This window comes from Ictalurus furcatus, chromosome 18 (assembly GCF_023375685.1).
Source record: "Ictalurus furcatus strain D&B chromosome 18, Billie_1.0, whole genome shotgun sequence".
Lineage (NCBI taxonomy): Eukaryota > Metazoa > Chordata > Actinopteri > Siluriformes > Ictaluridae > Ictalurus > Ictalurus furcatus.
The window spans coordinates 1,210,001-1,222,500 of record NC_071272.1 but is presented as its reverse complement, the minus strand read 5'-3'; the positions used below and the strand labels follow the sequence as shown (position 1 = coordinate 1,222,500).

The window sequence follows — 12,500 nt, the reverse complement described above, 5'->3', positions numbered from 1 at the left end:
GTAATAATAATAATAATAATAATAATAATAGTAGTAGTAGTAGTAATAATAATAATAATAATAATAATAATAATAATAGTAGTAGTAGTAGTAGTAGTAGTAGTAATAATAATAATAATAATAATAATAGTAGTAGTAGTAGTAGTAGTAGTAGTAGTAATAATCATCATCATAATCATAATCAGGAGCATTGTGAGTGAGACGTATAATTTAATGAAATTGTGATGCTTTATTATAATGATATTTATTTATAAATATTTATTACATTTATAAAATAATGAACTGTTTTTGGTTATTGGCAGTGCACTCAGATTTTCAGAACCCACTGTGAATACAAACACTAATTTAATATGTGTGTGTGTGTGTGTGTGTGTGTGTGTGTGTGTGTGTGCGTGTGTAGTTAGGTCATGATGGAGCCACTGCGGAAAGCTGCTGGCTTGTGGATGAGTTCTCTGTTGCTGCGCCGACCAAAGGGGTCATGTATGTTTTCCCATGCAAGTACTGCCTGGCCAAAGATCGAGGTGAAGGTTTAACTGCACGTGTGTTTAATGTCATTGACGCAGACACTATCAGCATTTCGCGCAAGGTATACACACACACACACACACACACACACACACACTCACTCACGTTCTCACACTCTGACACGCTGTTGATCCCAGTTGATGTCATTTTTGATTGACTGTAATGAAAGCAGGTGGCTGTGACGTCGTTGTGAGCAGCATGTGTGAACAGCATGCGAGCGTTTGATAATGAGTTTCTGGTCTCATACCTGGCTCCTCGGCCAGGCCGGTGGCTTGAATTGCCCTGAAACATGATTCCCCACCCTGTGACACTTCCTCCAGTTTCACCCAACCGTATGATGGGTCTGTTAAGGTTACTGTGCTGCTGGGTCAGTATGGCAGTCATGTAGCCATTGCACTCATGAACTTACGAGGTGAAAGGTCTGCTGTTGTCCAGAATGCATACGGCCGATGCTTGACACTGAGTTTGCTTCATTTGTTTGGCACTTTTTCCTTCACATCTCTTTTTAAAATTTTTTTAAAAGTCTTTAACATGGCTTTCAGTAGCTTGGAAATCTCAGTGTATGCGTCCCACCAGGCAAATAATGTACAACCCCAATTCCGATAAAAGTTGGGACAGTACGGAGTATGCTAATAAAAACGAAGAGGAGTGATTTGTAAAAAGTATTTTGAAAGCTGGGACAGGGGCGGTTTAGGACTAATAGCGGTGTGAGAAGTTGAAATAAGAAGGTGATGTGAAACAGGTGAGGCAATCGTCTAATCATAGTATATAAGGAACCTCCAAAAAAAAAAAAATGGCCTAGACGTTGAAGAGCAAGGATTCGCTGTCTTTTACTAGTTTTAACAGGCCTCATTTGCACTGGTGGACCAATAGGAGACACCGCCTCCTATTTGGTTATAGTTCTTTTACAGGCACATCTTTAGATAGCTCGCAGCAACTGTCATCATCTAATGCTGTTCCTGGCTTGTACTGGCGTCTGAATCTGAGTCTGTGGTGTATTTTTCCGCGTTCGCCATCAGGTGGCGGTGTCGTTCTTCTCTCGTCTGTCCTGCTTTTTGGCGAGAGTCTGCTTTTGAGCATGCTCCACTTCTTCCTTTCCTCATTGTCTTTCCTCTTCCACTGCTTCTTCCCCCTCTGTGCTGTTTTATTCTTTCCTTACAGTGTGTGATTGTATTGTGTTCGACCGGAAATGAGAATTAAGGAAAAAGCAGGCACAAACCTTAAGAGAAAATAATACATGAGCTGTAATTATAAACATAGGTGTGGCAGTAATGTTGCTAGAAAATCTATTAGCTAGTTAACTAAATGCATTTTCTAACAGTGAGGTAGCGTTGTTGCTACTTTTATATTAAGTACTTTGAGAAGAGTTCAACTATTTTTATTGACTTTACTGCACCGATGAACTCTACATCTTATTTTCTTAATGCTTAATGCTTCTTGTCCTGTAGGTTATCTATGAGGTAACCGTAGTAACGGGTGACGTCCAGCATGCTGGCACAGACACACAGATCTACCTCACGTTGTTTGGAGTGTACGGCATGTCAGAGGAGATCCTACTGCCTAAATTAGAAGACAGGTATACACACACACACACACACACTAAAAGGAGAATGTAAATGCACTGTACTCATACACAAGAGAAACCCAGAGGAGGCTATGAGGTGTCTGTGTGTGGGTGTGTGGCCCCAGGTTTGAAAGAAGTCAGACTGACACGTTTAATCTAGAGATCGAGGACATCGCCCCACTCCGTAAAATGCGCGTTCGTATCGATGGCTCTGGAAGCAGACCGGACTGGTTCCTTGATAAGGTGTGTCTGTGCGCTACAGTCTTCATTACAGATCATCTCGGAATCAAAACACAGATGTGTGACAGATGAAAGGAAGTCTGATAGCGCTCTTATGCTTATGCGGCTGTTATTCTGCTTTGACCTTTCGTTTGTTACCCATCTGTGAATATGTCCTTGAACACACATGAACATGAACTGTCTTTCCTGACCCGGCGTGTGTGCGCTTGTGTGTCTAGATTGTCCTACATAACCTCGAGACGGACGAGGTGGCACTGTTTGTGTATGAAGATTGGATGTCCCGCACATATGGAACCAATCGGACACTCGTGTGTGAAATGCCTGCAATTATCGATGATGAAGAAGTGGTGCAGCTCACGACGTACAGTATCGCAGTCAAAACCAGTGACCTCGCAGGTACACAACTCTACAAACCTGCACTTACACTGCGCACACAACTACATACAAGTGCACACAAATCTATAAAGGTGATACTATACATACTGTAACTGCAGACTAGCCCCAGCTACACACAGGTCTGTGAACGCTACACTAAACACATGCACGCGGAAATGACGTGTACTGTTGTTGGCGATGTTTTACGGGAGGGAACAGGAGCTGAAATGTGATTAGTTATGTTTTAGGTGCTGGGACAGATGCCAATGTATGGATGATTATTTTTGGTGAGAACGGAGACACAGGAGCTCTTGCTCTGAAGGAAAGCGAGAACACCAACAAGTTTGAGCAAAGCTTGACTGACACGTTTCGCTTCACGGACATCCTCAGTCTTGGAGAGCTCTCCAAAGTCCGGGTGTGGCATGACAACACAGGTGAATGTTTTACCAGGAGCACAGTTAAACCCATTGCTCTGGTCTGACAAAATGTAATTGTGTGTATGTATGCACTGTATGACTGTTAGCATATGTACAGTGCTGTGGAAAAGTATTTGCCCCCATCCTGATTTCTTGGGATTTTGTTTAGATCTCGTACTGAATTGTTTCAGAAATGAAAACAAAATCTAAGATAAAACGAAGGCAACCTGAGTAAACACAAAATAACTTTTTTAAAATGATAATGTTATTTATTGAAGCAAAAAAGTTATCCGATACCAACTGGGCCTGTGTGAAAATGTATTTGCCCCCATAGTTACTAATTCCCCAAATCTATGAAACTACATTGATAACGGGGTTCAGCTGGACGAGACACAACCAGACCTGATTACTGCAAACCCTGTTCCATCACATCTACACTTAAATAGAACTTTATCAACAGCATGAAGTGGGTTAAAGTTAAAGAAGTTGGTCTTACTCAGTAACACACTGTGCCAAAGTTGAAAGAAATTCCAGAAATGATGATGAAGAAGGTGATTGAAAGACATCAGTCTGGGAAGGGTTACAAAGCTATTTCAGAGGCTCTGGGACTCTAAAGAACCACAGCGAGAGCCGTTATCTCCAAATGGAAAAACCCGGCACAGTAGCGAACCTTCCCAGAAGTGATGACCTTCCAAAATTCCTCCAAGAGCACAGCGACGACTCATCCAGCAAGTCACAAAAGAGCCAAGGACAACATCAAAGGACCTACAGGCCTGTCTTACATCAATAAAGGTCACTGTTCATGACTCCACTATCAGAAAGACGCTGGGGGAAAATGGCTTCCATGGAAGAGTGGTGAGGCGAAACCCACTGCTAACCCAGAAGAACATTAAGACTCGTCTGAATTTTGCCAAAACACTCCTTGATGATCCTCAAACCTTTTGGGAGAATGTTCTGTGGACTGATGAGTGGAAAGTGGAACTGTTTGGAAGACAGGAGTCCCGTCACATCTGGCGTAAACCAAACACAGAATTCCACAAAAAGATCATCATACCTACAGTCAAGCATGGTGGAGGTAGTGTGATGGTGTGGGGATGCTTTGCTGCTTCAGGGCCTGGACAGCTTGCAATAATTGAGTGAAACATGAATTCTGTTCTCTACCAGAAAATCCTAAAGGAGAATGTCCGGTCTTCAGTCTGTAAGTTGAAACTGAAGCGTAACTGGATTCTGCAGCAAGACAGTGATCCAAAACACAGGAGTAAATCCTAGTCCTAGAAGTAAGTGAAAGACTGATCTCCAGTTATCAGAAGCGTTTGGTTGCTGTTATTGCTGCTAAAGGTGGCACAACCAGGTTTCAAGTTTAAGGGGGTAATTAGTTTTTCACATCGGTGATAGGTGATGGATAAATTTTTTGCTTCAATAAAAAACTAATAATAATAAAAACGGTGTTGTTTGTTTACTCAGGTTGCCTTTGTTTTATGTTCTATTTCGTTTGACGATCTAAAACCTTTAAAACCATTTAGCATGAGATATACACAAAAACAGAAGAAATCAGGAAATACTTATTCACAGCACTGTATGCCTGTAGTAGGACGTAGGACCGTTAAATCCCTTTAACAATTGTATTCAAATACAAAAAAAGAAAAGTTATACAACCAGAGCTATCTTCATGGTGTACAGCAGTAGTGTATTTAAACAGTGAATTTTTGTTCTGACAGTGCCACATGGTTTCTACCTGTACCTGTGTGCCTATTGTGTATGACTCTGTGCTTTCCTGAATGATGTGTACGTCTGTGTTTCGTGACAGGACTCGCTCCAGGGTGGCATCTGGAGTCTGTGGATATTTCTGATGAAATCATGGGGAAGAAGTTTCGTTTTCGTTGTGACCGCTGGCTTGCGAAGAAGGAGGATGACGGGCAGATCATGCGAGAGTTGGCCTGTGCTAACAATGACGTGCTGGACTTTGACGAGAAGACAAGTAGGCTGCTCACAGACACACACATCGATACACACACGTCTTCATCCGTATTACCAAAACCACTGCATGTTCACCTGTCCCTGTGTCTGATTTACTAAAGGTTTGTGTGTTAAAACACTTGATAGCACCATGTGTACAGTAAGTGCAAGCAGAGGATTGAGCAAAATAGAAGGTCTTGTATATTTTATGGGAGGTTTTGTGGCGTTCCTCATGTGCGCAGGATTTCCCTGTGTTCCTACCCTCATAAAACTTTCTGTCAAGTGACTGTAATGTGAATGAATGTGTGAATGTGTGTCTGTATGGTGCCATGGTGTCGTATCTGGGGCGAGTTCCCACCTTCTGCCAAGGATAGACTCCGCCTCCTCCACAAACCCGACCAGGATAAAGCAGTTTTTGCCTCAATGAACATGCAGTTTGGGGAGTTTCTATTTAAAAGTGTAATATACGTGATTATCATGAACATTTTTTTAAAAAACTATTTAAAAAAAAAAAAACCATTCAGGTGGTAGAGATGTTACTCAGGGATGAGCTTCAACGCAATGTTCATCGCATATTTAATGCTTTTACCGTAAAGTGTAAACCCGGTCACTTCTCCGTTAGAGTATGAGGTTGTCACGGTAACAGCAGACACGGATGATGCTGAGACGAAGGAGAATGCCTGGATCATTCTGGAGGGAAGACTGGGAAGATCCAAAGAACTCACCATGGAGAACTCCACCAAAAAGAAACGTTTTTTACGGTAAAAATAATAATAATAATAATCATTTTTTTGTTCTTTGAACAGAGTTTTGGTCAGTTTTGCTCAAACACATGAAAGACAGTCACGGCTGCTGTTCTGTTCACGTCACTACTGTTTTATTTGATCTATCATCAAACTGAAACAGAATATGGTGAGGAGTGAACAAACTAGAAATGACTTTATAATTACATTGTGTGTGTGTGTGTGTGTGTGTGTGTGTGTGTTTATAGAGGTGCCACGGACCGGTTTGAATTCTCCTGTAAGATTCTGGGTGACATTGTCAGTATCTGCTTGGGCCACATCCCCAAAGATGGCAAGAAGAGCAAATCAGAAGCCTTCTGGAGGGTTGAGGAAGTCGTCGTAACGGAGAAGAACCTTGGCAACAGGTTAGTGATCCCTGACCAAAGTGCTGGAACATTGCTGGTGGTATTACACTAAACTTTAATCGATATCGAAGGTGGACTCGCTTGTTCTGTCTCATATTTTCTCACAAATTCCTATATCCTTTTTTTTTTTTTTTTTTTTTTTACACACACAAGCCTCGTGTCAAAGTGATCATTTTAAGAGCGAGGAATCGCTTGTGGATTCCAAAAAGTGCAAAACCTTATATATTTTTTTTTAACTTTGAATGAATTTATAAATGCTGGCCCCGTTTATACCAGCCAGCCTCGTTGTATACGCAGGACGCCGGTATGTGTATGGTGCACGGTAAATTTCATGAAGTATTCCATATCCTTCCCTCCCTTCAGGTACATCTTCCACTGCAATACCCTCATCCCCATTTCATCCAAGCGTGATGACTTCCAGACCATTGAGTGCACAAAGTTCATTGAGAGCTTTGCCAGCAAGGCACGCAAACTGGTGCCCGTCACATACGAGCTCATTGTAATCACAGGCGATGAGAAGGGTGCAGGCACTGATGCCAATGTCTTTCTTACTGTCATCGGCACCAGCGGTGACTCAGGCCGCCGCCAGCTGAAGCAGAAGTTACGTAACCTATTCGAGCGTGGCCGCACAGACCGATTCAGCATAGAATTGTTGGACATGGGCGAGCTGCTTAGAGTCTGCATTGAGCATGATAACTCGGGCATCAGTCCCGGTTGGCTGCTGAACCGGGTCGAGATCACCAACACAGCCAATGGGGTGACCACTGTCTTCCCATGTGACAAATGGCTGGACAAGAACAAAGCTGATGGCAAGATTAAGAGGGTTCTTTACCCAAAGTATTGATGTCTTGGGATTCCAACAAAAAAAAATATGAATGCACTAATAAAAGGCCAACTATCTTTCCTTTTAAATGAACGTACTGCAGGCTAAATATCAATATCAAGCGTATAACACATTATACTGGCACATGCCTAGTGTACAATGAACATGCTTACAAACGTGCTGCCAAATGGGACTGTGTGGGCTAATGATGCTATTTAAAGTGTCCACATTAATGATATTGCACTTGTTCAATACTGAGGTATAGCATAGAACAGACGAAAGGGAAATAAACGCTAACGCACAAATGTGCTAACAAGCATCAATCCTCATGAACTGAGCACAGCTAACAACGGTATTTTGAACTGTCTGAGATGAAGATCTGAGATTTGCGATCACAAAAGGGACATGGGAATGATTTTGCTAACAAAAGTGCTAATGAGTATTCCTCTGGATCAGAGTTCTCAGGTGTCAGTTCTGCCATAGTACTGCACACGTCTCCCTTCCTCGTACGGATTCCGATTCAAGGATTAGTTTTAGTCATGCGATAAAACACTCAAACACAGCGCCGTTGTTAAATACTACTGTTATTAAATACACACTCTCAGGGCGTTGACTGTGCATGTTAACTGTGTGTGCTGGGAAAAGATGAACGCATTGTGTAAACGCATGTGAGGTAACACGTTATGTATGAAAGAGAGAACGAGATTTTATAATGTTGATTTTTTTTTTTTTTAAGCCTTTTAAAAAAAAAAAAAAAAAAAAAAAAATTCCAATATCTGTTTCTACCTCAATGGGACTCCACCAGGAGAGCAAGCACACATCATATCGCTCATCCAAATTTCCTGAAGCAAATGAATTACCCTTTCATATTTAGGTCATAGGTTTAAGGTCATTCGAGTCTTTTTGATAAACCAACGTTAAATATTCTTTAACTTTGATAATGGCATCCCTGGAGCTCACTTGAACGGAACCAGTTTATTGTTTGCCATCCGTCATCACACACACACACAAACACACACACATATTTTCATAATTATCCAGCTCATCCTGAGTTAAATTGGGTCTCTTTAGTATGACCAATCAGCCGCGTAATGCGTGGGAACGTTGGGAAGTCTGCCAGGGTTGTTATACTAAAATCAAAATCCAAACAAAGTTGTATGGCGTTCTAAAAGTGCTTGTTTGGTTAGTTGAATATTCTAAATGTATCTTAACAGTAAGTATGCATAAGATTCTTTGCCAGAAACACAACTGCTATCAAATAAGCTGATAAATGATATGCTAAATGATATGCTAAATATGCTAAATAAAGCATTAAGCACAAGTATGGGTAATATACTATTACTACAAAAAAATCTAAAAATACACAGTACATTATACACACACACACACACACACACACACACACACACACACACACACATATATATATATATATATACACACACTGTAAAACCGGATAGTTCATTTAACTCCAAAAATTTAAGGAAACTACTTACCTCAAAATTTTTAAGTTGATAAATCAATTTCTTTAAGTCAAATACACTTAAATTATTTGAGTTAAATTTTTGTTATATTTAAGTGTATTTGGCTTAAACAAATTGATTTATCAACTTAAAAATTTTGAGGTAATTAGTTTCCTTAAATTTTTTGAGTTAAATGAACTATCCGGTTTTACAGTATATATATATATATAATATATATATATATATACACACACACACACACACACACACACACACACACACACACTATGAATTTTTATACTGCAATAAATGGTTGTACAGTTTTTTTTAAATAGTCCAATTGTTTTATTTACCTGTAACCGAATTGAGAAATGTATACAGTGTTTTTATGCAGATTTATATGAGACATGTTATGTAGTTTAAACACACTTGAAAATTTTTTAAATTTAACAGAAAATCTATCAAAGTGTAGATGTCTTTCTATATGCCCAGTTGCACACATCTAAAGTTGAAGTTGTCGGGGGGGGGGGGGGGGATTTTTTTTAATTTTTTTTTTTTAAGTACATTTTTAATACTTCATCTTTTTAGTTATACTCCAATGTAATTTTGTAATCATGTATCAAAATTTGTAGCCGTGTTTAAATATTAAACCTCACTTCCTTTCAACGTTCCTCTCAGTGAAATACCTGAGGATGATTATGATCGCTCACATGAAACGATTCTGTTCATAAAAGTACTGTCACGGTGAAGAATTTTAAGAGCCACTTACATAAAATTCCATTTTTGGTAGAGTTTTACAGCGCATTGAAGATGTATTTTGTACCAGTTGTAATATATACAAATAAATATCGTATACTGATGAAACCGATGTCTTTTAACGTTTGGTGTCGCCGTCCGATTTCGGCTTGCGCTCAGGAAGATCTGTGATGCTGGGAGGATGGGCATGTTGATCACTGTAAATTCAGTCGCTTCTTCTGGTGTAAGATATATCATAATATACAACCCCGATTCCCAAAAAGTCGGGACAGTATGGAAAACGCAGAAAAACAAACAAGAGGAGTCATCGGAACGTTCGATTCACCCTGTACGATACTGAAAACACATCACTGACACATCATTTGATGTTTCACTTTGTGAATTGAATTTATTTTTGAAAATACACACTCCTTTCAAATCTGACGACTGCAACACACTCCAAAAAAAAAAGTTGCTGCTTTGAAATTCCATCGAAGTTCATACTACTAGTATCGGCACTGATAATACTGGGGTTTGTAAGATCATGAATACAAGTGGCAGGGCGTATAAAGTCAAGCTTTTTATCCTTCTGTAAGCCCTTCGTACACCTCACTCTACATCCGGAGTGTGTCACTATTAAGAAAGTCATCGGGTTGTTCTGTTACCTCTGACAGGTATTGGAGATATCAGTCAAAGCATCGAACCATGCCTAGAATTCTTTGTAGACCTTGAATGTTTGATGGCAGATCAAGCTCCATAATAGCAGTCACCTTTGCTAGGTCAGGTTAGATGCTATTTCATCAGTTTAGTCTCCTGGATATAACTGTGACTGTCTTTGATGGAGCTTATTTGAGGATTTTCAGTGCTCTGTTCAGTCTTAACTCATGTTCCAGTGGTGGCTTGACAGTTAAGGCTCTGGGTTACTGATCAGAAGGTCGGGGGTTCAAGTTGCTGCTGTTGGGCCCTTGAGCAAGGCCCTTAACCCTCTTTGCTCCAGGGGGCGCCAAATCATGACTGATCGTGTGCTCTGACCCCAGCTTCCTAACACATGCAAAGAAAAAAAGAGCGGGAGAAGTAAGAAAGGATGAAAACAAGTCATGCGGCAGCATCGTGGAGCTGCAGAGGGTAAATGGAAGACCGAGACTTGCCAGGAGCGTGTCGGAGTGGTCCAGTGTCCAAATGGGAAGGGACTGAATGGGCATCAGCGTGGCACCTCTGTGGATAGAAACGGACAAAACCTTCTGACGTTGTAAAGGAGAAACCAGAAGAACGTGACGGTGTGAGACAAGAAGGATAGTTGATTGTCCATGGTTACCCCAAGGCTGTGTGCTGGGACAGATGGTAAGATCTGAGAGTTGTCTAGGGACATGGGGACATTACTTTTGACCACTAACAATCACAGAACACGGTGAAGCATGTAACAACATCTTTATTAGGTATGTAAAATAGTTAGTTCTTAGTTCCAGAACCAAGCATGTAAGACTGCAATGAATAAGCATGGCAAATAGGTCTAAAAATGATAAATACAGAGGATGAAAAGACAATGTTTTGGCGAGGTGGGAGAAGACAAATTATTTAGTCATAGTCACATGCAAATGGTCAACATTATCACAGATGGGACCCAAGAATGGCAGGACGATGACGGGAAGTCAGGAAGCGTGAGGTAACTGGATTTCACAGAAGTTGCCTGCAAAAATTCACACACCGCCATAACTTCTTTGAAAAGCGAATATAATTCAGCAGCACGGGATCTCAGCTGCACTCAAGGGGAGCTGCTGCATGGCACCGTGTGACGTGTTCGCCGCTCCCAACATGTCTGTCTACACTGGGGAAAACTTCTCACTCTGTAGAACAATGGATTCCCAGAACTGCAGATGAAAATGACTGCCATAGAGTATGGAGTTGATTATCAGAAAAATAAAATAAAATAAAATAAAAAAACTAAAACAAAATGACCAAAAAAAAAAAAAACCCAAGATAACAGTAAAGCATTTTTATGTATTGCTTTAACAACAATATATTTATATCCTTCTCTGGAGTGCTAAATTTACAGATTAAAAAATACAATTTGTCAACTAGTTACAGACGCTACCGTGATACGTCACCTGGACCTGCACACAAAAACACAACCTTCTTTGATTTCCAAGCATTTGAATAATATCTCAATTGGGTTAGATTAGCTAAAAAGTAATGCACTGTATACATGATAATAATTATGCACATTATGTAAAGAGAGAAGAAGCAGATAGCTTTCTAATAGAGCTTTTTTTTCTTTCTTCTTTTTTTTTTTTTTTTTTTTTTTTGCTGTGCAGATACAATTTCACAGGCTTGGAGCAAACAGTTTAGCCAAAAAAAACAAAAAAACAACAACAACAACAACCCTTATCCACTCACAGCATGCTCCTTGGTTACTGACTTGAAGCTGACTTGGAGAGTGCTTCTGATGTTTGGATGCCTTCGGGATCTTGGATTCAAGGACATGAAGCCCAGGGACATTTCCTTTTTCTCCAATGCTCCAAGTTTTAGAATCTAGTGCACTGATGATCATTAAAACAGATTCAGCTTTATATGCTTTGTGATTGTAGCACTTTAAAACAAACAAACAAACAAACAAACAATTTTGACTAATTTAGTGCTAATGTTGTCCCTCACATAGTCTGGCTATGAATTCATCAAAACTTGTGCTGCACATCAGGGTTTTTTGTTTTTTTCCCCCTGCATAAAAACGCTCTTCTTACCTAATTTTGTCGGATTTTGTTAGATCACATCTTTAGTAAGAAAGCTCGGATATTTTTTTTTTCACTGCCAGCGGGGCAGACTCGCTCGTCCTAAAAAGACAGGACCTAATGGGTAGAAATGTCAACAAGCTGATGACGGAATGCTGTACCGAGTTCTGCACTGACTGGCATGGCCTAGCTGTGATTGCATCCGTAGTGGCCAAGCGACTGACAGGTTTCATGACTTATTCGAAATCAGTGGCCATTCTGGACTATCAGGAAGACCCCCAGCAGATCATTCTCATCCTGTATTTAAAGTTTTGCGGACGTTCACATTGCCATTGCCATCGGGATTAAAGTACCAGACCATTGTTGCTCCGAAATACAGAAAGAAGTCGGTTAAAATAACTGTCATCTTACAACATTAACAAAAACATTGTTGTACCACTAACACAGAAAAACTGCATTTCATACAGGTGAATCAAATAATTCAAGCACACTTTATAACAAAATGTCGTTACTTAATACTGTGCTTAATG

At 40.2% G+C, this 12,500-nt stretch overlaps 2 protein-coding genes across 2 annotated transcripts in view; one reads left to right on the top strand and one right to left on the bottom strand.

Annotated features, from left to right (window-relative positions):
• The window catches only part of LOC128622666 (lipoxygenase homology domain-containing protein 1-like), a 33,512-nt gene extending 25,896 nt beyond the window's left edge, over positions 1-7,616 (top strand). The window contains exons 34-42 of the mRNA XM_053649360.1: positions 401-586; positions 1,974-2,101; positions 2,215-2,332; positions 2,548-2,725; positions 2,953-3,138; positions 4,928-5,098; positions 5,699-5,837; positions 6,068-6,223; positions 6,587-7,616. Of these exons, the coding sequence (XP_053505335.1) occupies positions 401-586; positions 1,974-2,101; positions 2,215-2,332; positions 2,548-2,725; positions 2,953-3,138; positions 4,928-5,098; positions 5,699-5,837; positions 6,068-6,223; positions 6,587-7,067 (1,743 nt within the window). The 3' untranslated portion in view covers positions 7,068-7,616. The remainder of the gene's footprint in view (positions 1-400; positions 587-1,973; positions 2,102-2,214; positions 2,333-2,547; positions 2,726-2,952; positions 3,139-4,927; positions 5,099-5,698; positions 5,838-6,067; positions 6,224-6,586) is intronic.
• A 1,668-nt stretch (positions 7,617-9,284) lies between these two features.
• The window catches only part of col27a1a (collagen, type XXVII, alpha 1a), a 63,834-nt gene continuing 60,618 nt past the window's right edge, over positions 9,285-12,500 (bottom strand). The window contains exon 60 of the mRNA XM_053649359.1: positions 9,285-11,781. The gene's annotated coding sequence lies outside the window, so the exon portion shown is untranslated. The remainder of the gene's footprint in view (positions 11,782-12,500) is intronic.